The 26,913-nt window shown below is 48.3% G+C and overlaps 2 protein-coding genes across 8 annotated transcripts; one reads left to right on the plus strand and one right to left on the minus strand.

The window, feature by feature from the left end:
• Positions 1 to 516: 516 nt before the first annotated feature.
• SLC25A38 (solute carrier family 25 member 38) lies at positions 517 to 14,493 on the minus strand. Of its 7 annotated transcripts, none has more exons than XR_001411981.1 (9): positions 13,419 to 13,722; positions 12,467 to 12,588; positions 11,327 to 11,411; positions 10,581 to 10,760; positions 9,875 to 10,043; positions 9,122 to 9,288; positions 7,094 to 7,739; positions 3,423 to 3,530; positions 517 to 1,837 (listed from the first exon to the last, which is right to left on the minus strand). XR_001411981.1 is itself a non-coding variant. In XM_014941652.1 (7 exons), exons 1-7 carry the CDS (start codon positions 14,383 to 14,385, stop codon positions 7,617 to 7,619), a joined length of 924 nt encoding a protein of 307 aa, XP_014797138.1. In that variant the 5' UTR covers positions 14,386 to 14,493; the 3' UTR covers positions 4,160 to 7,616. The 7 variants fall into 7 exon arrangements, 4 of the variants coding, with proteins under 4 accessions (XP_014797138.1, XP_014797145.1, XP_014797152.1 ...); XR_001411979.1 differs by having other exon boundaries at positions 518 to 1,837; positions 7,007 to 7,739; XR_001411980.1 differs by lacking the exons at positions 517 to 1,837; positions 3,423 to 3,530 and adding an exon at positions 3,560 to 3,906 and having other exon boundaries at positions 7,007 to 7,739.
• A 4,372-nt stretch (positions 14,494 to 18,865) lies between these two features.
• LOC106887701 (C-C chemokine receptor type 8-like) lies at positions 18,866 to 21,379 on the plus strand. The gene is made up of 2 exons (XM_014941381.1): positions 18,866 to 18,919; positions 20,125 to 21,379. Exons 1-2 carry the CDS (start codon positions 18,866 to 18,868, stop codon positions 21,199 to 21,201), a joined length of 1,131 nt encoding a protein of 376 aa, XP_014796867.1. The 3' UTR covers positions 21,202 to 21,379.
• Positions 21,380 to 26,913: the final 5,534 nt, after the last annotated feature.

The following is a 26,913-nucleotide window of genomic DNA, read 5'->3' on the forward strand; positions in this document are numbered from 1 at the left end:
CCTTCTCGCGGCGGCGCCTTCCTTCCCTCCCGCCCCGGGGGTCCATTTTGTGTCCTTTCGCTTTAAAAAGCAGCGGTTGGTAACACAGGGACCGGTTTTGGTTCTCGCTGAGCGGCGCCTACGCAGAGTCAAGGCCTTCTCTGCTCCTCACGCCACCCCAGCAGAAGATCTGAGGGGACACAGCCAGGAGAAGCTGCCCCCCAGTGACCAGGGGGCTGTACCATGCCATGTGGCATCACGCTCAGCATATACATTTCGGGGAAAAAAAGAAGAAAGGGGAGGTATGGCGGCGTTCAGAATGATGGCATTTGTTTAGCCAAGTCACCATTACGTGTGATGGAGCTCTGCTCTCCTGGGGATGGCTGGACATCCACCTGCCCACGGGAAGCAGTGGAGAAGAGAAGGCTGAGGGGGGATCTGGTCAACACCTATAAATACTTCAAGGGTGGGTGTCAGGAGGATGGGGCCAGTCTTTTTTCAGTGGTGCCCAGGGACAGGACAAGAGGAAACGGGCACAAACGTGACCATAAGAAGTTCCACCTAAACATGAGGAGGAACTTCACTGTGAGGGTGGCAGAGCCCTGGAACAGTATTTATAGGTGTTGAGTTTGAGCGTTTACTATCAGCCGCTTCTCATCATTCCCACAAAACTTCAGCCTGCGAGTCAGGAGCTGGCCCTCACACCATTCCTCTTTTCTGTGTGCTTGTTAGATCTTAATTAGCAAGATTACCAGACCAGTTGGAGAATGTTCTTTTAAGGGAACAATTCACACGTTTGCCACGTGGTGGCGACAAAGGTGGGTAAAACAAAACTCTAAATAAATCACCTTTCAGCAAGAACATGAACTCAACCTGGTTGAGTCCAACCATTAATCTAGCACTGCCAAGTCCACCACTAAACCATGTCCTTAAGCGCCACGTCTACACCTCTTTTAAATTAACTTATTTCTTCTTGTCAGAGTTTGGGCCCTTTCTAGTAGACCATAGAGTAGACTGTTCTAGTAGACCATTCAAGAGCTGCACAGCCCACAAGAGGCCTTGGAAGAGTCACGGTAAAGCTTGACGGCAAAGTATTCCAGAATATTTTCTTAAGCAACCTACAAGTTTGTTTTACTTTTTAACTGTGTGCTGAGACAGTTTTTAAAAAAAAGTCTGTCACGAATGAACATGTCCCTCAGGTAGAAGTGTATCTGTCTCATCGTGTACTTTTGACCATGTCCCTCCTGCCACTACTCACAGTGAACTGAGCTACATGATTATATGAAGAGGGTGCCATCATTTTTTAGAAGTTGGGTTGGCTTCAAAATATCCCTCAACCAGAGAAAAGGAGGCTGAGGGGAAACCTTATTGTTCTCTGCAATAACCTGAAAGGAGGGGAGGACTCTTCTCCCAGGTCACAGGCACCACAAAAAGGGGCACCACATGCCCCTATTACTATTCAGATTTATCCGGTTGGATTTTACTCGCCTTATTCAATGTCTAGGGAGTTGTTTTGCTTGAGCCTTGGTTCCTCCACTCAGTCCCAGTGAAGCAGAAGCAGGTTCATACCATACATGCCAAAGCCTGACCTTGGCTTCCTATGTTTCCACCGAGCTCCAGGTGGCTCATGGATAGGACTTTGGCTCCTGCCAGTCCCCACGTGTCAGCAGGGTCTCTGGTGTGTAGCCTGGAGCATAACAGAACCTTTCTCTGCCTCACCAGAGAGGTGCTCCCAAAACCTCAGGCAGCTCCACAACGGCGTGGTGAGGGTCAGCACCCAGGCACAGATGTTCTCAGATCACATGCTGGTAAGTGTCACAAGAGAAAAGCTGCATTTGGCAGAGGATCATCTGCAGTCCTGGAGGGAATATGGAAATTTCCGATGCTTTAATTTAAAAAAGAAAAGGAGGGGAAAAAAAAAAGCGTAGGGGGCGAGATGACAAATCATATCTAGTATGAAACCTGTGGGCAGAAGACAATGCTGTGTGAAAGGCAGATACAAAAGCATTTCCCAAGCCTATGGGTCTGACACATGTAGAATGATAGAATGGTTTGAGTTGGAAGGGACCTTAAAGATCATCGAGTTCCAACCCTCTGCCCTGGGCAGGGACACCTCCCACCAGACCAGGTTGCTCCAAGCCCCATCCAGCCTGGCCTTGAACCCCTCCAGGGATGGGGCAGCCACAGCTTCTCTGGGCAACCTGTTCCAGTGCCTCACCACCCTCACAGCAAAGAATTTCTTCCTATTTTCTAATCTAAATCTCCCCTCTTTCAATTTAAAACCATTCCCCCTCGTTCCTATCACTCCACTCCCTGATGAAGACTCCCTCCCCATCTCTCCTGTAGCCCCTTCAGGTACTGGAAGGCTGCTGTAAGGTCTCCCTGGAGCCTTCTCTTCTCCAGGCTGAACAACCCCATCTCTCTCAGCCTGTCTTCATAGGAGAGGTGCTCCAGCCCTCTGAGCATCTTTGTGGCCCTCCACTGGACCCCTTCCAACATGTCCTTGTCCTTCCTGTGCTGAGGACTCCAGAGCTGGACAGAGCACTCCAGGTGGGGTCTCACCAGAGCAGAGGGGTAGAATCACCTCCCTCCCCTACTCTGCATCCTTCTCTGGATGCAGCCCAGGATGGGGTTGTCTTTCTGGGCTGCCAGCACACGCTGCCAGCTCATGCCATTAAGCCACATGTTTATTGATACACCCAGGAATGCCAACTAACAATTTTAGCATAGACTATTTACTGGTAGCTTTCTCCTTGAATTCCCCTCCCATAACTGGAGTAGGGGGTCTGTAAGAGGATGCCTCAGTGGTGGGAGAAGGCCACTGGGCTGCAGTGGAGATGTCCTCCAGTGCATCTTGGAAAGAGGCTCAGGAAGAAAGATGTTTTAACTTCTAACTATCATTTTTACTAAAATTCCTCAATGTGTTAAGATAAAATCTCCCAAAGCATTTTATAGCTATGAAATTGGAAATTAAGAAACAGTGCAATGCAGCAAATCAGCTTGATACTCGGAAACCAGAAGCAATGCTAAAAGGGATAAGCATTTTCAAGAGCTCCACACTGGTTTTGCAAAATTACACATACAGACTATTTTCTGCTCAGTGCTGATGTCAGTGATCGTGCACGGCCCATAATGCATTAAAAATAAAAAAATAAAAAAATTAAAAATAAAAATCAAGCACAGCATTTGCTTGGGAAAAGGGAGATCCATAGTTTTATGTTTTATAACGAGGACAATGCCTTTAAACTGCTCCTTTTCTCTCTCACTCTCCACACCCAAGAGGTTCAGGGAGCCTGTCTCCTATCTCCTCTCACAGCTGGGGCAGCAGTGTGAGCAGAAACACCCTCTACACCAGAGATGGTTCTTCAAGGCAGCAGGAGAGCTCTGGGAAGCCCTGCATTTAAAAGCAGGCAATATTACCAGGCTAATTTGGAATCAGGTACCTCCACAAGCAGTTGGATCCAGCTGGCACAAAGCCACACAGTGGGACTGTCTGCTACACACAGAGGATTCGTCATGAGAATTGCTCCAATGCATCATGTAGGCAACACCTGAAAATAGAGAGGTTTGGTATCTTCACATCTGGAAGATGTATGATCTCGGTATCAACAATGCTGGTGTTTTGCTTTAGCACTCCCTGCCTCCTACTGAATCCCAGGAGCGTGCTGTGACAGCGAGAGATGCCAGCCATCCAGCCTCCCCTTGCACCGTGCCTTGCCACGGAGAATGAAGTCCCAGGCACAATTTCTGGTCCCCTGCTGAGACCTGACTGCCCGAGGAGCAAACACCTGGTTGGCAGAAGATTAAAAACAGTCTCTTCCCCAGAGTGCTGAACACCCCCCCCAGTCCTAAATGCGGGTATTTCAGCAGCTGGTACGGAGATTCAATTTCCATCAGTCTTTACACACAGCAGGCAGGCAGAGGAAACTGTGAAAAAGACAAGATTCCCCATTGCTATGTGTTTTTTCCATTTAAGTAAAGCCGATTTAGGTTGTACTAGCACAGCCTGTGGGTATTATACCCCATAGAAAAACAGAATATGCTTATATATGGGCTCTGAACTCATCCTATAGTCCTGGTCTCTTGGGAAACTACTTTCGCTTTCTTAAGCCTCTATTCCACCCCACCCCTTGTGGATTTGATCTGTTTTATTTTAAGAAACACTGAAGAGATGACATGGTTCATTTTTGGCAAACAGTTTTTACTAGAAACATATAATATACCTTCTCACATAAATATTTTATATAGACACAAACACTCACAATACTCAAACCTATGCCACATTCCAAAGCTCCAGTTCTGTTTAATCAGTGCAAGGAAAAAAAAAATAATAATCATTGGCACAGGAAGAATGGAAATGTGAAGTTTCTGAAACTTAAGTGATCAGACTATTTCTCTTGGGTCCTCACACTCCACTTAAATACTGACTCCCTCAATATGTTACCAGTTGTGTTCTTCTACCACAGTCACAAGGGCAAGCCAAGCCCATGCACATTCACTAAGAGCGTACTGCCAGCACAGGAGGGCATTGCAAGAGGAATCCAACTGCCATCCTGCCACTTACAGAAGCAATCACACCACTTTCTATGGAATCCCAGCTAAGATGGCTTTGTAAATTATTATCTAATAGGATTGTTGGTGTCAAATTGCTGGTATAATACAGGTAGGTGATTAAGCATCTGTGTCTGTATTTTTTGATTTACTTTGCATTTAGGTGGTACACCCACCATTTGCTGTTAACTAGAAGCAGACAACCTCAAGGGCAATATATCTAAACTTAACTATAGCAAGTCAAGAAAAACAAGTAATCAAGGAGTAACTTGAACCAACCACTTCAGAAACAGAATGTTTTGAAGAGGGGAAAAGGGGTGAAGGATGGTAAGGATCAGAATTGAGAAATGGTCTTGTCCCTGCCTATGTGCTACAGCTTTCAGAAGACAGTGAAACAGAACTTCAAGCTTTCCCTTCCCCTATAAATAAGAGACCTGACACAAGAAATAATACCAAACAACAAACTCGCACCACAAAACTCACTCTCCCCAACTCACACGTAGAGGTGGTTTTGGATTTGCAGCACCAAGGGTTGATGAAACACAGTGCGGTTCAGATTCTCTACTTCTTAAACTCAAAGGAGCTCAGGCCAATTCACAAATATAAAGCATATACTCTCTCACTTCACTGCAACAACAAAGAGCCTCCTCATTCTCCATGAAGTAAGGGGAATGAAAGAACTTTCCCAAAGGAAAAGCTAACACCGCTTTAGGCCTGAATCCCGATTAAAAAAAATAAACTGGTAGACTTTAAAACACCAACATACCAGAGTAAGTTCTCTAGTTCTTCCTTTGTTACTTGAACAGGCAGGACTATAGGGCATAAAAGCCACTGAAGTGTTCCCACATTTCACGTTTCTGATGAAAATGTTAATTAATTCAAGATTTATCACTTGGCATTCTTTGCTCACTTGCCTCATTTTGCCTGAGTTTCGGTCTGTATAAGTTGCACACTGCTTTGCCATTGCTAAATCAGGAATTAAAACATTCGTGAGGCACCTCGCCTGCAACACCACACACAGCCCAGGATAAAAAACAGATCCAACTCACCAAGACTGAGAAAGCCCCAAACAAATTCAGGCTTCCAGCATAGTAAATTGGTTTGATCCCATGCATAGGGAAGTAAAAACCATATGAGGTAACTCCTGTAAATTCCACCTCACTCTACCCAGTCAGCAATCCTAGGCTCTGTTCTCCAGCTCTCCGTGCAGGTAGTGCTCAGGATAACAAACAGCAGAACAAACATGGAATGATTTGATGCAGTGCTCTATAATGAACATACAGACATGGGCACATGGGACCCTCCACCACTATTCATGGAGACTCCTGCATTGTCCAGTGTCAGTCTCCCCTTGCATTTGAGCTGAGGTTAAAAACAGGCAGCACCTTCCAAGCCTCCAGCCTGTCCCCTTACACTTTACTCAGGCTTTCACGTCACTCATCAAACCTTATTGGAGTTGGAATCGGGTAAAAAACATCTTTTACAACCCACGTCCCCTCTACTCTTGTGCTCAGGAGGTTGCCAGGGCAGGCAGTGATTATGCAAATTACACTCTAAATTTCATGAAGTGGTACGTAGTACCTTTTTTTGTATGGCTACAGTGTCATGTCTTCATATTTAGAGATATCTGCTCTGTTTCTAAAGTGAATTTTAATATCCCTAGATATTTCAGAAAAGCCAAAGCTTTGTTTTCTCCAAGGCACACTACGGAACAGGACACACGCTTCTATGCCCAGCTTTGCAGCGATGCCAACAGAGCTACCACATTCCCGACCCAGCCAGCACAGAGACACAAGTGAAGAGGGGAGAAGGCTGTACCCAAATTTGGTGCACACACTAGGACGTCTTTGTAACAAATTAGAAATGAGGAAGAAGGCACAGTGAATGAAAAAAGTCTATTTATCTCTAAGATCAAACTCAGGAATACTGAAATATGGACTGCCTGTTAAGAGAAAATGATCAGCTGGGAAACTGTGAAGGGTCTGCGTGGAGCCCAAAGAGAATTAAAGTTCCTTACCAAACTCTCATAGGTCTCAAACTTTGGAGAAAGCTTACAGAAAAGAAAAAACCCAAAGATACTCCCCATGCAGTCAGTAGCGGCTTTTAAGGGAAATCTGAAGTATCAGTATCTGTATCTGCTTCCATTATGCATTTTGAGCTAGGACCCCAAAAGCTACATCTAAGGACCAGGTCGCACTGAGGGTGTTGATCCGGGATTAACACATGGAATAACAAGAAGCAAATAAGTTTCTAGTACAACTGGGTAAAAAAAAAAACAAAACTGAGTGTTCCTGACATAGTCAGATCCGCAGGAAAAATATTTTTCAGAGAACAAATAGAACTTTGGTAGCAACCAATGCTAAAGTGCGTCTTAATTCCTGTGCAAACACTGCTGTAGAGGCAGAAGCACATTTCAAGAGTGTTAAAATGCTCAGTTACATAATAACACATTACACAGTGAGGAGGTTCCAGTTACCTTCTCTGGTATCACACACAGTACAAAAGTGATGACAGAGACAGTGTTCCTAGCTTCCCTTTAGCACTCCAGCTCTCTTCCACCCACCTCCTGCAATCCAAGCATTAAGAGACACATCCAGTCTCCCACTGTGATCTGCAACATTCCCCTGTGAGAACAAAGCATATGTGGAAGGAAGATCTACATCAGATGGTGGGTCGTTCTGGCCTTACTGGCCAGATCAGCAAGGAACAGGCTGACAGGTTCTGAAAAGACTGTTTTCTCCTCAAACGTTTTTGCTCAGCAATGTGTCATCGCGTAAAGGTGGTGAGCACAGAGCTATTTTTAAAAGGGGCTTTTCTTTCAGCACAGTTACGGGGCTGTGGACACCCTGCCATTTCCCCGTGGCAGTCTGCAAGTGCAGTTCTTCTGGAATGCATTGATAAACGACGCAAAGATCAAATCCTTCTTCCCTCTCCTTGCCAAAAGGCCTAATCCCCTGTCTCAGAAGGGCCTTCTTCCTCCTAGCTGAGCAAGGCTTATTCCTCTATTGCACTGGGAATTTCCTAGTGCCAGTTGATCACAGCAAGCAGCAGCAGGAGTGAAGCTGGTGATTTCTCGTGCGAGTCACTCAAGATTTCAAGCCCATTTTTTCCATCATCTGCTCATACACCGTCCATGCCATCGCTGCCATCAGAGTCCGCCTGAGGGCACGGGGCACACCGCCTCGGAAAAAACCAACCAACCCAAAGTCCTGCAAAAGGAGATAAACAGCAATCCATCAGAATCTGCCTCTAGTCTTTTAATTTCTCATCATTTAGTACACAGAACAGCACAGGATATATTTCAGCCAGGTTCAGAGACCCAGATCAGTTTCTGAAAAACCCAGGCTTACACAGCATTTAATGTTTAGGAAAAAACTAGCACTGTGCTACACTGAGGGCTACCCAAGAAAGCAAGAGGAGCAGTGAGTGGAGAAGGGAATGCCAGGATGGGGACAATAGATGGGGAAAGCCACACTTAAGCCCAACGAAGAGAAGGTGAAGGTGTGATGGTTTCAAGACGCTTCAGAAAAATGACTTGTCCTTGTTTTAAAGCTTGGTATTTAGAAAAGTCACTTAGCTATTCTGTAAAAACCAAGATATGTAACTACTGAAGTAAAAAAACATTCTGAAATGAGACAAATGTACCATGTACAAAGAGACTTCTGTTTAGGAGTAGAGTTCAATATGGAAACAAAGCAAAACTGCCAAGGCAGGAAGGGAAAGGTGGGCTTTGAGTGCATCTCCATCTCATTCCTGGGATACAGATCTGGGCACTCATTTCTCTTTTAGTGTCCAAAGGGCAAAAAACTGTTTTGTAGCTGGCTTCTATCTGAAACTAGCATTTCACACTACATACTAAAGAAACCCTTTGCTCCAGTGTGGTAATCACAGAGGTACTTACAGTATAAACTACAGGCAGCAGCAGCTGTAAGAACAGCTCCTCCAAGCCTACACGTACTAAGCTAAGCTGAAATGAAGTTAAGATGAAAGAAGCAAAGCACTTTCCAGCACCACCAGTGTAAGAATCAATACATAACACACAGAACTGAAGTGAAATCATTCAACAGCCTGAAATGTAAGGCAGGCCTGCGATGTTTACTGGAATATGCCCTTTGTGCTCCAGTACTCTGAGCTCGCTTTCCAGCTCCCCATCATCTGTAATTTTGTGAAAACAGATACAGGACTGAAGAATGGCAAGAACGATCATGGAGCAAGTTTATTGCCTTGAAATCCATTCAAGAGGAGCAAGAAACACCTGAGTAGTGACAATAGCCTCTCTAATTACAAGGAAAAGCAACAAATGGACTTAAGCCTCTGACTGCTTTCAGATTATCAACAAGAGTACTTTCCAGTTATTACTGGACAGGTCCACACAAGTCAGGGACAAGAGATTCAGCCTCAGTCTCCCACAGCACGACCCACCTCAGCCTCTGAAAATGCTGATGCTGACTAAGCCTGACTGCAAGAGCATATCCAACAGTCACATTTGTTCACCTTCTTTAAAAAACAACTTTCTTATCACAGCTGTGCTTTGGGCGAGGAGATCAGAAGCGAGGCTGTGATTGTGCCTGTTAGAAGGGATTCATCTCACCTTGTAGATGAAGGCGATGGCCTGGCTCGTCCTGCGGTACTTTTGGGGGGACAGCTGCATGTGTGTTTTGATGACATCAGCAGGCTGCGTTGCCAGCGAGGCCAAGATTCCCGCAAAGATCCCACAGCCAAAATTCAGCAAGGGCATGAGCACTGGATCCACTTGGTCTGCAACAGAGCAAAGGGAATGCACTCAGACACAAAACAGGCCAGGAACACTCGGTGCTGCACGACAACACGAAAAGCTACTCAATTATTAAATCAACATTGGGGTCTAAGCCAAAATTCATGCAGGGTAGAGAAACATTTCAAGGGAAAAAGTGGCTAGAAGTCAAAAATTAGCACTATTAAAAAGCCTCGCTGGCTGGGCAACTGATTTTGCCAGAGACCAGAGAAGTTAAGATTGTGCAAGTGTTGCCCCAGCCAGTTCTAATACTAGAGAAACCCCAGGCTATTGGAAACTAATCAGCATTCAAGACAACCACCAACAGAAAGGACAGCTGAACACATCTTCTCTTTCAACTGCTCCCTAACCCACCTTACGAATTTTAGGGTTAATTTCCATTTATACACTGACCTGAGCTATAGGTCTACAGTTCTCCACAGGAAAATGCAAGTGTCCCACCTAAAGCCCTACAAGAGACTAATTTAACTACTTGAGGTCGAAACAAGCAGAGCATGAAAGCAGGCAACCGCAGGGGAAGATGTGAGAAAAGAAGCATTTCCCATTACAGCCCCCGAGGTTCAGCCTTACCCTGAGGTGTGAAGCTTTTGGTCTGTGTGTAGAACATCAGGTAGATCCCAGAGAAGGGTGCATCCCGCAGCAGCGTTGCAGTGAGCCCACTGAACATGCCACGAGCCCCTTCCATCTGATAGATATTCTTCAGAGCTCCATAGACACTCCCATAGCCAAATCTTCCACTCTGCAAAAGCAGACAACGGTCACCCGTGTGTCAGGCACGGGCCAAGGAGCCCTACAGACACCCCAAGGCCACTCTGTCCAAACAAGCGTGTGCTCCATGTGGTGGTTGAGATGGCAGCACAGAGGACAGCCCAAGGCAAAAACTGTCTTCAACCTACCTCAGCCTTAAAAACAACCCTTCAAGAAGGTAAAATAAGAAAGACACGTTGTATACAACTAAAACTTAAAAAAAATCTCAGGGTGAATTCTGTTTTATCTTACACTTGCCTAAATAATTAGTGTATGGCTTTTCCTGCACAATGTGTGAACCACTTGCCTAAATAATTAGCGTATGGCTTTTCCTGCACAATGTGTGAACCAGGGTGAAATCAGGACTACATCCCTGACTGAACTCAAGCGACAGCAACATTCTCCAAAAGTTTCTTTTTCATCATGAGTAAGGACAGAGCGACAGCAACATTCTCCAAATGGAAAAGTTTCTTTTTCATCATGAGTAAGGACATCATTAACAAGGAGCTAATTAGAAAGTCACACTCACCTCATATCGGGTCTTCACTACAGTCACCGGCAACATGCAAACCCCAGATACCGCACGCGCGGTGGCACCCAGAAAGACAGACTCCAGGGCTGTGGGTGAACGGTCCCCTAGAAACTTCTGCTTCATCATATACAAAGTGCTGAAGTAAATTCCAACCCCAGGGATGCATCTTGCAAAGGACTTGAGAAGAAACAGAAGCAGATGAAGAAAGAAAAAACACACAGAAGACAAAATGCACGACAGACTATTTCAGAGACGGTTAAACTTGACAAGGAAGCTTTGAACCAAAACAAAAAAGGAAAAAAAATTCACTGTAGTGATTTTTCCTCAGCTAACATGCTGAGGAAAGAAGACAAGGTAAATTTACAATTTACAGGGACAATTTACAACATTGAAAACCAACTTATTCAAACGATGCCAGGATTTCATACATTCCTCAACGGCAGTTTTCTAGGAACAAGATATTCCAAAAGAAAATTAGGTTGGTGCAGTTGCCAGCCTACATTTGCAATGGTATTCAAGTGTTCAGCTGCTCAGGGCTGCAAATCCACAGTGACTGCTGTGACCTCATCAGTGGAATTCACAACATCCACTCCTTAAGATAGGATTTAACCATTTAAATCACATGGTCTCATTAATAATTGTACAAGAGCTGGCTATTTAAATCTAGTCCATAGTTAGTAATGAACGGTAGGTTTATTTCTGTATTTTTTTTTCAAGAAGTCAGGGTTAAAACAGCCACTTACTGGAGAGACACCTTTCCACAGCCCCAGAAGACTCTCAGTACGAACAACCCTAAAGAGCACTGTCACCATTCCAGCACGACCAGACCTGAAAAGAAGACAAGATGGGAACTGCAGAGATGGCCTGTTTATGCTCTCTAGCAGCTGTACTGTGCAGCCACCCTCTTCCACTTGTATCTCTGTGCATTATCCAGCACCTCGGCGGTGCTCCTTCTAGACTCAGCCTGCTTTCCTTGGTCACTTGTTTCCTGACACATTCTGCTTTCTCACCGCTTGTAACACACATTAGAGGCCTCTCTTCAGCATCTCTAGTTGCTCACTCCCTTTCTTAGCAGCACTAGCAGTCAGAGTTGATGGGAGTAGCCTTCTCATGTGGACAGTTTATGTGGCAGCCACATACGATTTTTCAGGCAGAGGACACCCTGTGAAACTGCATGGTGGCCACTCCAGCAAACACCAGTCCCTCAAACAAATGCTCTGGATAAAAGTTATTAAAATAGTCTTCACAAGAGCAGCCATTTGCTCTCTTCTGGAGCAAAATGTAAGTCCTTCTCCATGCTATAAAAACATACCTCCAATTTCAGAAAGATTCTCAGTGTCTGAATTACAACCCTGAATCTCAAGCCCCAGCATGCAAATCAGACAGAATGGTGGAGCACGCTCACACACACCACTCATACACACCTCCATTCTCTCTCACAGCATCACAGAATGCTATGGGGTTGGAAGGGACCTCTGGAGATCATCTAGTCCAACCCCCTGCCAAAGCACGTTCAGCTACAGCAGGTTAGACAGGAACACATCCAGGTGGGTTTTAAATGTCTCTAGAGAAGGAGACTCCACCACCTCTCTGGTCAACCTGTTTCAATGGTCCATTACCTTCAAAGCGAAGAAGTTCCTCCTCATGTTTAGGTGGAACTTCTTATGTTCAAGCGTGTGCCCGTTTTCTCTTGTCCTGTCCCTGGGCACCACTGAGAAAAGACTGATCCCATTCTCCTGACACCCACCCTTTAAGTATTTATAAGCATTGATCAGATCCCCCCTCAGCCTTCTCTTCTCCAGACTAAAAAGACCCAAGTCCCTCAGCCTCTCCTTGTAAGAGAGATGTTCCAGGCCCCTCATCATCTTTGTGGTCCTACTCACCCATTCACAGCAGGCTGCAGAGTTTGCAGGCGGGTTTTCAGCAGGTCAAGGGGCTGGAAGAGGAGCGTGGAGCAAGTCCCACTGATAGAGCCACACACAAAGGCCTTTAGGACTGGATGCATCTGGAAGAGGAAGAAGAGGACTTTAAATTGTCATTTAATTAAGAATAGCACGAGAGGAAATATAGGAGCTGATATGTCACTTGCTAAGTAAGACTAGCCAAGGACTGCTGCTTAGAGCACAGGAAAGTCTTTCAGACCTTCTCAGAGCCCAATCAGGTTTTATTTGTGCTTTTTGATTCCTCTGTCTTTCCTGGGAGATTGTTCCAGAATCCCCTTGTAATTCAGTCCTTGAAAAGTTTTCTAAACACCTAAGGTTGGACCAGACGATCCCTGGTGTCCCTTCCAAGCCAGTATTCTACGAAATATATTAGCAACCATTTAATAGCCATTTAAAATGTCAAAGGAAACCTTTTCCAGCACCCTGCTAGCTATCTGTGCCTTAGCCCCGGTCCCATCCACCTCGGCTCGGCATCGCGCTGGCAGCGCCACCAACACTTCTTTCCCATTGAAGACCAAGGGCCCCCCACTGCCATGGGGGCTAGCGGAGCTCTCCCTTAAAACTGCCCACCACCCAAAATCTAGCTCAAACACACCCAAAGCACACCCCAGCCTGCTCAGCTAAAATCTGGCTTTGCTATCCACACCAGCTGCCTCTTGTTCATGAATCACAGAATGGTTTGGGTTGGAAGGGACCTCAAAGACCATCAAGTTCCAACCCCCTGCCCTGGGCAGGGACACCTCCCACCAGACCAGGTTGCTCCAAGCCCCATCCAGCCTGGCCTTGAACCCCTCCAGGGATGGGGCAGCCACAGCTTCTCTGGGCAACCTGTTCCAGGGTCTCACCACCCTCACAGCAAAGAATTTCTCTGAAGAAGGAGTTTCTACCCCACCTTCTCTACGGCGCCAGAGAAGACTTTTGCAGCACGGTGGTTTCTGAAGGGCCTTCCACCGCCGCCTTCCAGACACCTCAAAAAACCCCTTACCACCCTCCGGCCGCGCTGCATGAGCCGGGCCGCCCACCTCCCCACCGCCTGAGCCCGCCGGTGGGACTGCCCGGCAGTTTGCTGCCGCCTCACGGGGGCTGGGCCCGCGCCTCCCTCCTTCCCTCCCTCCCGTCCCTCAGGCTGCCCCGGGGGCCGCCTCCCAAGAACCGGGAAGCCTTTCCACGACGGAAGAGGGGAAGGGGCGCAGCAAGACGTCGTCCTTCCCCCCCCTCACCGCCGCCGCCTCCCACCCGGACCCTACCGCCGAGCGACCGAAGGGGGCCCGGCGACGACGGCCGGTAACCGCCGTCCCAAGGGCCGGGCCGCGCCTCAGTACCTCAGCCTCTTGCCCCGGCATCCCCGCGCCGCAGCCAGTGAGCGCGCCGGACGGCAGTGACGCAAGCAGTACTCCCCCCCGCCGCTGGCCAATCCGAGCAGCCAGCAGGGCGCGTGCGCACTCACTCCCCCCGCGCTGACCCACGAGCACCGCCCCCCCCCACCCCGCCCCTTCTCCCGCGGTCCGGGGCCTGGTGGTGCCGCCGCCGCCGCCAAGAGGGCCCGGCCCGGGCCCATCCCGTCGCTTCCTCCCCGGGGTCGCATTTTTGCCACCTCTCTTGGCTGTTCCGCAGCCAGTAGCAAGAGTCCCAGTGGGCTCTGACGGGTGCGGGCAGCAGGGGTCGGTTCATAACGGGTATTCTCCATGTCTTCCCTCAGCGGCGCCGCCCTACTCCCCCCGGCTTGCTGTGGAGACTGGGGGGGATTCAGAACCCCCAGCTTCTCCCTGGTGCTGCCTTACCACCGGTGTTCCCATCTGGTCTTCCACGTCCTGGGCCCGGAGCAGAGGAAGGCTGGGTTTCCAGAGCATGGAAGGCATGAGGTGCTAAAATGCCTGTTTATTTCAAGCCTTCAGAGCCCCGCATCTCGGCCGTGCCCACAGAGCCAGCCATTTCTTATCAGGGAAGCAGGAGGAGGCCGGGAGGAGCTTGCAGCTGGTTCCAGGAGCTGCTCTTCTGAGAATCTGGCTGGCCAGCTTGCCACAGGCCGGCCGAGGAAAGAGCAGCAGCTCCAGCCGAGTTGGGCTCTTCCTAGAAAGAAAATCCCCAGTGCAGCAATAGCCCTGGGCACAAAAAACTCTTCTTCTCTGAGAAAATGTAGCAGGCAGGCTAGCAAAAACTCTTCCACCATGGACCTCCACAGGGTACAACCTGCCTCACCATAGTCTTCACCACGGGCTGCCTGAGAATCAATTCTGTGGTGCCTGGAGCACTTCTTCCTCCTCCTCTTCCACAGACCTTGGTGTCTGTCACCTTTCTCCTCTCCCACAGCTGCTGTTTCACCTTTTTTACCCTTTCTTAAATAACGTTATCACAGAGACGCTACCAGTGTCACCGATGGGCTCAGCTTTGGCCAGAAATTGGTTCATTTTGGAGCTGTCTGGTACTGACTTTGTCTGACATGGGGACTTCACGTTTTTTACCCTTTCTTAAATAATGTTATCACAGAGACGCTACCAATGTCACCGATGGGCTCAGCTTTGGCCAGAAATCGGTTAATTTTGGAGCTGTCTGGTACTGACTTTGTCTGACATGGGGACACCTGGCATCTGCTTATAGAAACCAGCCTGCAACCGCCCCACTGCCAAAACCTTACCACATAAACCCAATACATTCCTCCCCTCGCCTCTGTGAGTCATGTGTTTAAGAATTGTCATTAAAACACATACTCATCACACGATCTACAATCTTCACAAACTTCACTCAACATCAACAAAAGAATTCCCCACACCAAAATGGCATCATCATAACGCTGACAAAAGTGGACAATTGACACGTGTTCCATCCCTCGTCCCTTCACCACAATTACAACAACAAAAATTCCCCACTATTATTACGCTAGATGCTCTCCAGCAAAGTTCAGTCAGTGTTTTGCTCGTTACCTCTCCCAAGAACTATCCTTATCTCAAATTTCTCATGCCCCATGTTGGGCGCCACAGAGGACTGTGGTGGGTTGACCCTGGTTGGTCGCCAGGTGCCCACCAAGCCACTCTTATCACTCCCCCTCCTTCAGAGGACAGGGGGGAGGAGATATGACAAAGGGTGTGTGGGTCGATATAAGGACAGGGAGATCACGCAGCAATTACCGTCGGGCAAAACAGACTCAACTTGGGGAAATTAATTTAATTTATTGCCAATTAAGCAGAGTAGAATGAGAAATAAGAACAAATCTTAAAAACACCTTCCCCCTACTCTTCCCTTCTTCTGAGGCTCAGCCTCACTCCCAACTCTTCTACCTCCTCCCCACAAGCGGCACAGGGGGACAGAGAATGGGAGATGTGGTCAGTTGGTAACACTGCATCTCAGCCACTTCTTCTTCCTCACACTCTTCCCCTGCTCCAGCGTGGGGTCCCACCCATGGGTTGCAGTCCTTCACGAACGTCTCCAACACAACTTTGCACGAGCAGTTCTTCACGAACTGCTCCAACATGGCTCCTTTCAACGGGGTGTAGTTCTTCAGGAGCAGACCAGGGTTTGTCCCCCACGGGAGCACAGCTCCTGGCAGAAAACCTGCTCCTGTGTGGGCTCCTCATGAGGCCACAGCCCTTGCCAGGAGCCCTGCTCCAGCATGGGCTCTCCACAGGCTGCAACTTCATTCAGGGTGCTGACCCCAGCTCTGGCGTGGAGAGTTCCACAGGCTGCAGGTGGCTGTCTGCTCCATTGTGGACCTGCATTGCAGTCCTTCACGAACGTCTCCAACACAACTTTGCACGAGCAGTTCTTCACGAACTGCTCCAACATGGCTCCTTTCAACGGGGTGTAGTTCTTCAGGAGCAGACCAGGGTTTGTCCCCCACGGGAGCACAGCTCCTGGCAGAAAACCTGCTCCTGTGTGGGCTCCTCATGAGGCCACAGCCCTTGCCAGGAGCCCTGCTCCAGCATGGGCTCTCCACAGGCTGCAACTTCATTCAGGGTGCTGACCCCAGCTCTGGCGTGGAGAGTTCCACAGGCTGCAGGTGGCTGTCTGCTCCATTGTGGACCTGCATGGGCTGCAGCGGGACAACCTGCCTCACCTTGGTCTTCACTATGGACTGCAGTGGAATCTCTGCTCCAGCACCTGGATACCATGGACTGCAGTGGAATTTCTGCTCCAGCACCTGGAGGACTTCCTCCCCCTCTTTCTTCAACTGACCTTGGCATCTGCAAAGTTCTCACATGTTCTCACTCCTCTCTCCTAGCTGCTGTTGCGCAGCATTTTTTACCCTTTCTTAAATATATTATCACAGAGGTGCTACCAACATCTCTGATGGGCTTAGCTTTGGCCAGCAGCAGGCTGGTGGCCAGTTTGCCTTGTTCTTGGGCTCCCCTCAGACAGAGCTTCCTGCTGCCATGCAGGGCACAGCCAGGGTCTCCTGACAGTGGCATTTGGCTGTTTCTGTCCCCTGTGAATGAGGTGCAAGTGGCCTGTGTCACTGCCATGTGTGATGCCCACTGGTGTCTCATCTCCTCTGGCCAAAGCCTCCCCCATAGGAAAAGCCGGTGACGGAACTCGGTGAGCTGCAAGAAGAGGTGCCCTTTGGCATCTCCGGCAGGGGACAAAGCCTGACCCCAGGAAGGCCTGTGAAGCCACCACCCATGCCGTGGGTGCAGCGATGGCTCCAAGGGTGCTCTGTACTCCTGTGTCTGCACCAGCCAGCACAGGCACCAGAGGATGTCCTGCAGCAGGCTCTGTGCAAATGCAGCCTGCTCCCCTCTCGCTCAGGCTCGCTGAAACACCTCCCCCAAGCACGATGTTTGTGGTTTCAGCATCCCAGGTGTCACCTTCAGTCCCAGCAACCACGTGGGGTGGCTTGTCAGCTTCTCTCCTTGCTGCGCTGGGAAATTCCTGGGCATTTCACACCACCCCAGCAGTCCTGGTGACGCTGGGGCTGCTTGTTCCTTGTGCTCGGGATCTCAACTCGAGAGGTACATAACTGCCTAAGGTGCCAAATTCCTCTGTGGCTGCCACCTGGTTTTCCACATTGCATAATTCCTGGGTGTCTTCTCCATCACCAACACTGACAAAGACTTGAGTGCCATTTTAAACCAGCAAACAGATAGTGGAGATGCCACTTCAACACTGCCAGCAACTCCTATGGCGGCAGAATTTGTTTCTGGTTTAGGTTTCTGGTTTCAGCTACTCCAAGAGTTAATACCCAGCAGAGCTTGGATGTCAATTGGACTATTCTATGCACATTGCTTGATTCACACGTAAAACTTTGACCCAATATCCCACTTCCTCCCACAGCTAAAGAAAGCCAGCCACTGCCACGTGTGAAATAGCTGCCCATTTTCTCAGTTCACAGAGATTTATCCTTCTGCCTTTGCAGCGATGTTGAAGGAAGGTGGGCATTCAGGGGGGCTGAGAGAGATGGGGAACTCCAGCAGCACATCTATGGACTGACACTTGGTGAGGTACTGTTTGCTCTAAACCAAAAAAAAAAATAAGAAGGTGATGTGACTTGCCTGAATTATAGTAACAGCACGGGGCTATGGTGAGGAGCGGCAATATTTAGCAGAGTTGGTGGAAATCCAGTGGTGTTCAGGGCTTTACTTCAGTGTTAGTCTGTGAGAGCGTCCTGCAGGGTGCATGTTTTGTGAAGGAAGGTTGACACGGACTCAGCAGTGTTAGGGTTACGTTGGACTCAATGTATCTCAAAGGTCTTTTTCAACCAAAATGATTCTATGACTGATTCTGTGACTGGTTCCGTTGGGTATTTCTGTGGGTGGGCGAGTGGGTGCTGGGGGAAGGTGCCTTCCAAGGGAAAATGTCAAAGGAAACATGGTGCCCTTTGCCATCGCTGGCTATGGGCAGCATTGGGCCGTCCCCTTCAGATTTCTTCACCAAAAATCCTGGGGGCAGAGGAAAGACAGCAGTGCTTCCCCTCTCCCAGCCACGGGGGCTGCAGAGCAAGGGCTTCAGGTGAGGGATGAGGGCACTTTGCAGACGCATGGGGGAAATTGCACGTCTCTTCAGCTGACGTTGGTATCAGTGCTCAAAGTGAAAAGACATAGATCATTTAGAAGATAAACGTGTTTCCTTTTCTCAGAGTGTCAACGAAAGAGGTGAACTCTTTGGCTTGGGGCTTTATAAGTCTTTAATGTAACACATATCGCACAGAGGAAAAGGTATTTTATGACTGTGCACTGCTACAGTGAGGACCTTGCCTGGGACTTGTCATTGCAACACAAGCTAAGGTAAATACTGCCAGCAAACAAGTGTGAAGGTATACCCACTTCTTAAAAACCTGTGAATTAAAGGCTGCTGCTTTTTTTTTTTTTTTTTTTTTTTTTTTCACTCTTTCAGACACAGTGTTGGATTATGGAGGAGAACTTGACCCACCTGCTGGACGGAAGGGTCTCTGAGGACGTGTCGGTGAGTCGTTCCCCACCAGGTTGCTGCCCTGCGAGCCGAGGCCAGTAGCACATCCCAGGGGTCTGGGTTTTGCCCAAGGGGACACATAGCACTGGTAGGGACAGGGAAGGTTTAGAAGAAATCGGTGTGATTGTTGTTCTCTGGACAAAACGGTGAGTGAAAATATCTTTGGCTGATGAGACTGGGGGATGTGCTGCCACCCATCTTCCTCCTTAGCTGCCTGCTGTCACAGATGCTGCCCAGGGATGTGGTGGTTGATTCTGGTGGGGCTGCGAGGGGCCAGGGAACAGGGAGGGGAAACGTTGCTGCTGGTGGTGCTTCCTGACAGGTGCCAGCAGGGCAAAGCTGCTGGGGTTGAAAGGAAATCCATCTGTCCCCATTAGCAAAGTCTCGGTGAGCATAAGCTGCTGCCAGCAGCTGCTGCCAGCGGCACAGGCCAAGAGGGCAAAATTCCTGCTGGGGAGGAGGGAAGAAGGGGCAGAAACCCCCCATCTGCTCTTTGGGAATTTGCCCCTCAGGTCAGAGCTGCCACTGCTGATCTCACTCAGGGTGGAGAGAGCGGGCACCGTGCAGCACCCACGGGTGACCTGTATGTGCGGGTGCTTTTACAGCTGAAAACCTGCTCGAACCATCTGGGAATGCTGTGCAAAAGTAACTTGTCCCAGGAGGGGTATTTCTGACACTCAGCTAACTGGAAACGCAGCTTTTAGAATCATAGAATCATAGGAGATGAACGTTTACATGTCAGTTTACATGTCAGTTCCTCCCCGAGCACTGCTCCCTTTCTCCTTTCTGAAGGAAACATGGAATAGTACCCTGAAACCTTTGTCAGGGGCTCTCAGCCCATTTGGTTGCTGGTTTTGGGATGCTCCCTGGCTCTGGCCCCAGTACCCCGCCACATCCACCTGGACTGCAGGCACGGGGCTAGGCACCCCACATGGAGCCAGCGTGGGGATACTGGTAACCTCTGGTTTACCACCACAGCTGCATTTTCCTTGACCTTCTATGCCCTTCTGATGCAAGAACCTCATCTTGGATCTTGCAGGGGAGGACTGGTCACTCCTGTTCATTCCTCATTCTCATCCTCCAGCGCAGCTGAGGCACAGCTGTTTTGTCCTCATGCAGCTTGGTGTGAGCTGACTTGTGCCCACTGCATTTACTAGGAGAGTAATTTGGGCCTCATGAACTTCATTGTCTTTGAACAGGTGGGTTACATGCCATCAACACCTAACTCCTCTGCAGCCTATGAGTACGGCTTCTACCCAGAACTGGACATCAACTGTGACTTTGAAAATATTCCAGCATTTGCATCTACCTTTTTTCCAGTCCTGTACTCCCTGTTGTTCGTGATTGGTCTTGTGGGAAATGCTTTGGTCGTTTGGGTCCTAACAGTCTTCAAGCAAGTCAGGGCAATGACTGATGTGTATCTGCTGAACCTCGCCATCTCTGACCTCCTCTTTGTTTTCTCCCTCCCCTTCTTGGTTCAGTACTCAATCAGGAGCCAATGGACTTTCGGAAATGTGATGTGTAAAATCATCAGCTCAGCTTACTTCATTGGTTTCTATAGCAGTGTCTTCTTCATAACCATCATGAGTGTCGACAGGTACTTGGCCATTGTCCGGTCTGTCTACGCTCTACAGGTTCGGACAACCACCCATGGGGTTGTCACCAGCCTGGCCCTTTGGGCAGTCGCCATTTTAGCATCAGCCCCAGACTTCATTTTTTTCCAGGCAATGAATGACAATAACCAGACTAAGTGCCTCCCTCACTATCCCGACAGCAGCAATGGCTGGAAGACTTTCAGTAATTTTGAAGTCAATGTCCTGGGGTGGCTGATCCCTGTGGGTGTCCTCATTTTCTGCTACTACAGCATCTTGAAAAACCTGCAGAAGTGCCATACTCAAAACAAGTACAAAGCAATGAAACTGGTGTTTATTGTTGTCATTGTGTTCTTCCTCTTCTGGACCCCTATCAACGTTGTGCTTTTTCTGGACTCTCTGAAGAACATGTACATTATTGACGACTGCCAGACAAGCCAAAGGCTAGACTTAGCCATGGAGCTGGCTGAGGCACTGTCCTTTGTCCATTGCTGCCTCAACCCGGTCATCTATGCCTTCGTGGGTGAGAAGTTCAAGAAGCATCTTCATGAAGCTTTCAGAAGATACGCACGTTTTCTGTTGATCTGCAAAGACTACAGTGGTTTTGATCGTTGCGGCCTGGACAAGCATTCCTCTGTGCACGCAACGTCTTCACAGTCATCTTTTGTTGACACCATCTTGTAGAGCTACAAGTGAAAAACTTTCATCCTGAACAGGTGACCTGAAGTTGAGAAATTGTCCCAGCAGGACATCCACAAGGATGCATGGTTTGGACAGCCTTTTAGGACAGGAATCATAGAATGGGTAAGGTTGGAAGGGACTTTAAAGACCATTGAGTTCCAATCCCCCTGCCCTGGGCAGGGACACCTCCCACCAGACCAGGTTGCTCAAAGCCCCATCCAGCCTGGTCTCGAACACAACCAGGGATGGGGCAGCCACAACTTCCCTGGGCAACCTGGGCCAGTGCCTCACCACCCTCATACTGAAAAATTTCTTCCTGATATCTAGTCTAAATCTCCCCTTTTCCTGTTTGAAGCCACTACCCCTCGTTCTGTCACTACAGGAAAAGTGGAAGCAGCTGCTCGAGCTTGCTATTATCATGGTTGCTTTGGTGTTCTTACTCTTTAGCGTGTTTTTTAGCATCTCCCTCTCCTTCCTTTGTCATGTCCTGCCCTGCCTGCTTTGTGAACGCGAGGCCGAAATTACAAGCAGACTCCCACACTCTCTGAGCAGCATGGAGAGGTGCCTCAGAAACCTTTCTTCCCCCACTTCAGATTCAGTGCTGAAAGGAACTGTTTATGTTTCTGAACTCGGGACACTTGGCCGCTCCTTCTCTCATCTCCAGTAGAGTGGATTGGCTTGTAGGCAGGGACAGAGCTCACGGCAGGAGAGGGAACCCACTCTTTGGAGGGAAAGGGTGCCCAAGTTTAAGGCATCCTGCCTGGGTCTGGCTCCCAGTTGACAGATCTGAACAAGGTTTCCAGCCCAGAAAGAGCTTAGTGAGTGAATAATTAGATAAGCAACAATAAATAAATGCTGTGCATGTGTTTTGTTGAAATCAATGTAGAGGAATATCCAGGTATGATCCTGACTTCTCATCTGTTACAAGGGCCTTCCTGGACTGGAAGGATTTGGAAGCCGTAGCCTATAAATTACGCTGTGGGTGTCAAGAAAAAACCCATATGATGAGTGGAGAAAGAGTTACCAAGAAAAAAAAGGCAGAAGAGTGGAAAAAATAGTGTGCGAGTCACATGCAAAAGCTTCCTGTGGACCCACTGGCTGGTGAGCCACAGGCCAGGGTGGTGGCTGCTCTTAGCAGAGCTGCTGGCCAAGGGGCTGATTGTTCTGCAGATGCCCAAAACAGGATGGAGAGAGACACGAACCAGGGTAGCACACCGTGCATCCTGTAATACAGGTGGTAGCTAAAGCAGTCAGCAGTGGCTGGTTTGAGTGGCCAGAGGCTCTAGAGGTGCCCAAAACCTGGACGTCACTCAGGGTTCCCCACAAGGGAAATCTTTGGACACTTTAAGCAACAGATGTGCCAGTGTGGTCACTGGTCTTGAGCATACGGCTGGGGTTAACCTCCCAGTTACTGTTCCAACTTGGTAGCTTTGAAAGACTACTTTGAAATACTTTGAAATACTTTGAAAGATTTATATGTGAATGGTTATCCGTGGATGTACATATAGATGTACATATTGATACATATATACACATGCACACATGTATATATATACACACATATATGTGTATACATATCTTTTTTATATATACAAATATCAATAAGTAAATGCGATGGCATTCTGAAGCTTGGACTATGGATCTATTTCTCTCTACAAGATATCACCATATTTGAAGTGTTATAATAAAGATACTACATGCAGTGTGGTTGCACAATTCTTACATATAAGGGCATATTTCATTATTAATTCTTTCAGCTTGTGCATTTTCTTCTGTCCTGGGCAGTTCTACAAAACTGACAATCCCTCCAGCTGCCTCTTCTCTCCCTCCTCTCTCTCCCTCCCTCCCTCTTCCTCCTCCCCTGGGAAAAAGCAGCAGAGAGTGGATTATCTTTCATTCTAGAAATTTAATTTCCTGTAAGAATCTACCCTTGTAGTGTTTCTACACATACTGAGTACCTTCGGGCTTACTTCCTAGAGCAGAGGAGAGCAAACCACAAAATACAGTTCTTTCAAACCACCACTCTTCTTTGGGTAGGATTTACTGTTATTAACGTGTACTCCTATTTGCAACCTGCAAGGTGCAGCCTTTTGCAAGAAGGAGCCGGTAAACAATATGTAAGAAATACACAATGCCTCATGTGGGCCATGACACACCTTCTCCAAATTGTAAAGCAAAGACTGTGACCAGAGGAGAAGGTTGAGCTGCTGCCTGGGTCCCAGCAGCAGGATCGCAGCCGGGCGCAGCAGAGCAGCTCTTGCCTTCAGGTGCCTTGCCACCCTTGGGCAACCAGGCTTATTTTTTTAATTTTTTTTATAGGCAAACACTCAGATGCTTGCCTAGAGGATTCACCAAAATTCAGGACAAAGCCAAAGGGTGGTGGGCAACAGGACAGCACCAGCTGTCTCCCTCCCTTGCAGATTCCCGGTGTGAGCCCTCTAGATAGGACCCTGCTCAGCCAAAGCACAAGAATGATTTCTGCAGCCCCACAGCTCTGTCCTGCAGCCCTTCTATCAGCAATTTGGGGCAGGTGCTGCAGCCCATTTGCCCAAGCTGGCAAGAGGATGGCCTTGCCCTGGCAGCGCTGGGCATCTCTGCTAAGGGACATCTGCCTCTTTTCAGAGGTTCCAGTGATTGCTCCGCAGCCGTTGGAGCAAGGCTGTGACCCAGGGCTTCCCCACAAGGGCTGTAATCCAGTGGTGTGAGGGCAGCATTAATGTGCTGCGCCTTCTTTGGAAAGTCTTTTGCATTTCTTGTTCTCACGAGAGTCTAAAGGGCATCTTTCCCCTGCTGCTGCCTCAGCCCCTCTTGCAAAGCCATCCTCCAGCAGCCAGGCAGGAGATGCTTTCTGCGGCTCAAAGGATTTCCTGCTGGAGGTAGCTCCCTTCCTCCATCGCAGCAGCAACACCAGGAGCCCTGAGCTGGACCTGACCTCAACTTTTGGCAGCCCGACAGCTTTGAGCTGCTAGTGCTGCCTTCCTGTGCAAAGGGAGAAGGTGAGACCCGCATCCGGAGGCTGCAGCGCTGGCAGAACCCGCCCTGTCTCACTGCGGGTGGCCAGGGAAGGAGCATCCCTGCAGGTCTCAGAGCTCCTCTCCTTTCTGAAGGGACAAGCCTGGGAGCAGTCTGCTGCCCTGCCAGCGTCTGGGAGGGCACTGAAAGCACAGGAGAGCAGGAGGCATCTTCCTGCCTCTGTGCAAGCTGCTGGGGGCAGCTTGAGGGGAACGTCAAATTGTAGGGTCGTCCCAAGAGCTGGGAGTGCAAGAAGTACCCACCTGCTGAGGCTGGACCATCCTGCGCAGACCCCGTGCCTGTTCACCTGCTTGCATACAAAGTTCTTGTATTGTTTCTGCTCACATCTGCTGCTTAGCTTTATATCCTGGTCTTGCTTTTTCTTTTTGCTGGGATGATGCAAGCTAAAGGGGATTCAGGATGACATTGGCACATTAAATAGTCAGATACTCTCTTGCTCTGGCTTCAGAGTGTCATCTTAAAACAGAGATCAGAGTAATTGTTACCCACATTCAAGCTTAAACGTAAAATACATTACTTGTTTTCTTTTGATTCTTTCACGTTATTTGCAAAATAGGGAGCAAAAAGGAGTGAAGTGAATAAAAGCTGTGTTCCTGGAGGAAATGTGACCCTCCTACCTGTGCCATCCTATATATTCTCCATGATACACCAATAGTGTTTGCCAAATTAGGACCCTTGGGGTAATGACAGGGAAGGAGCACAGCATCCATCATAGTCAGAGTATTAAGTTCAAATTAATTCAAGTTTAGAAGGTTGCTGTGAGACCACTGAAGGTCTGGGTATGGGACCAGCACTGCTTCAACTCAAAACCCTCAGCCACCCTATCCTCGCCTGAGGAGACGCTTCTTTCCTAGAGGCAGGCAGGAAAAGTCTTCCTCAACTAGATTATTATGTTCTGTTCAAAAAGGGGGAAAGTGACAAGGAAAACTACTCACCACCATCACTTGTGTGTCTCGAGAATCTTTCCATCCGTTGTATCTCTGCAGCTCGGGGGGCAGACTTTCAGAAGTTAAATAAGTAACAAAAATTGGTCCTGCCGTACGTGCTGCTTTATCAGAATTCAGCCTCTTAAACCTGAGGGCATTTGTTAGAAAGATGGAGGCTTTGCCTGGTGCCCCCCACTCTGCTTTGCACCCTTGGATGGAAAGGTCCTTGCCAAGCCGGGTCGTTGCAGCGGCATCATTTGGGCTCACCTTGTAGGACTGTCACTCGCTGCAGCACCCAAATCTGTGCAGCAGCTGCAGAGGGCAAAGAGCATGTTTGAGGACACGTGCTGTCGAACCACACCAGCAAAAAGTGGGATATATGAGGACGCACTTGCTTACGTTGTTGCTAGATCCCTTGGGAAATAGCGTGCAGTGGGACATGGCGGATTCTTCCGTCTCTCTCAGCTCTGAGCTGCAGGACTGCCAGCTTAGCACAGGGAATGATGGTCTCAGCATCTTCTTCCAAAACAGCATCCCAAAGTGTGAAACGAGTCCACATCTGGCTTTTTCTGACATCACGCTGAAGCCTTCTTCCCAAGGCAACACGGAGACAACACTAATTAAACCCTTGGCAGAACCTTTGCATTTCAAGTCACTCGTTCAGGCCAGTGGATGCAGTCTGGGGTCGACGATGGGACCTCCTGACTTGATCCTTTCTGGAGGAGTCCCTTCAGCCAGCGGTGCAACTCTGCCTCTTTCTGCTGTGGTAACATCCAGCTACACCCGGCGGTCAGAACTGGTCAAAAGTTTTCCAAGGGAAAAAAAAAAAAAAGAGAAAGATTAACGAAGGGTATTTGTGTCCCACACCTCTCTTGGCCGACAGCTGCTCCTGTGCCAGGGGGGCCTCCATTAGCAACGCACAAAACTCATAAAACCCCTGGTAATTGTCTCCAGGATAATCCTGTTTTTCCTCTTGAAAACCCTGATTTATTATACCAGTGATGAAGCACCATGGAAATTGCTAACTGTGCCTGGAATGGATCCAGAAAAGATCATGACAGAAAAAAAAATAAACGTTGATATCAAAACCTCTCCGGTTGTAACTCTACAAATCATTTGAGTAAATGATTCTTGACAAGACAATAGGATAGGAGGAACAAGGGGACCTAAAACCAGGTAGCAGCAACTTCAGTGGGCTGATTGCCCAAGAAACTTGGAAATGGGTCCTTAAGGTGAACTTGACTAATTATGAGATGAAAAACACTCCTGTAGGTGTTAGGATACCCACCTCCGCTTGAAGACCCTGACCCACCAAGCCTGCACAGTAAAATTAAGAGACCTTTAACTGAAGACAAGAACATTTTATACCAATCAGCTTCAAGATAAGGAATTATCAGCACCAGTAAAAAGTTGATAAACAATGGATATGTTAATTATGCTAATTTAAAGCATATAAGTGAATGACTGTTTCAATGCTGGGTGTGCTAGCTTCGCAGAAATACCCCCTAGCACCCTCTTCTGCACAGAACTGGTAATAAACAACTAATACCTCGACCCTGTGTGTTATTGGCTTGCACATCAGGTAAACAATCCCTCGAGTTTTGGGACAACAACATGACTTTAGATATTCTGTCCAGATGTGAGAAAAAAAATCGTGAAATAGCAAGCAAATTATGTCCTTAGTCTGAATATGTCAAATTTAACTGTAACGTGTGGGCTGACGCATTTTTTGGCTAATATTTGTACCTCAAAGGCA

This window comes from Calidris pugnax, unplaced genomic scaffold, assembly GCF_001431845.1.
Source record: "Calidris pugnax isolate Ruff unplaced genomic scaffold, ASM143184v1 scaffold23, whole genome shotgun sequence".
Lineage (NCBI taxonomy): Eukaryota > Metazoa > Chordata > Aves > Charadriiformes > Scolopacidae > Calidris > Calidris pugnax.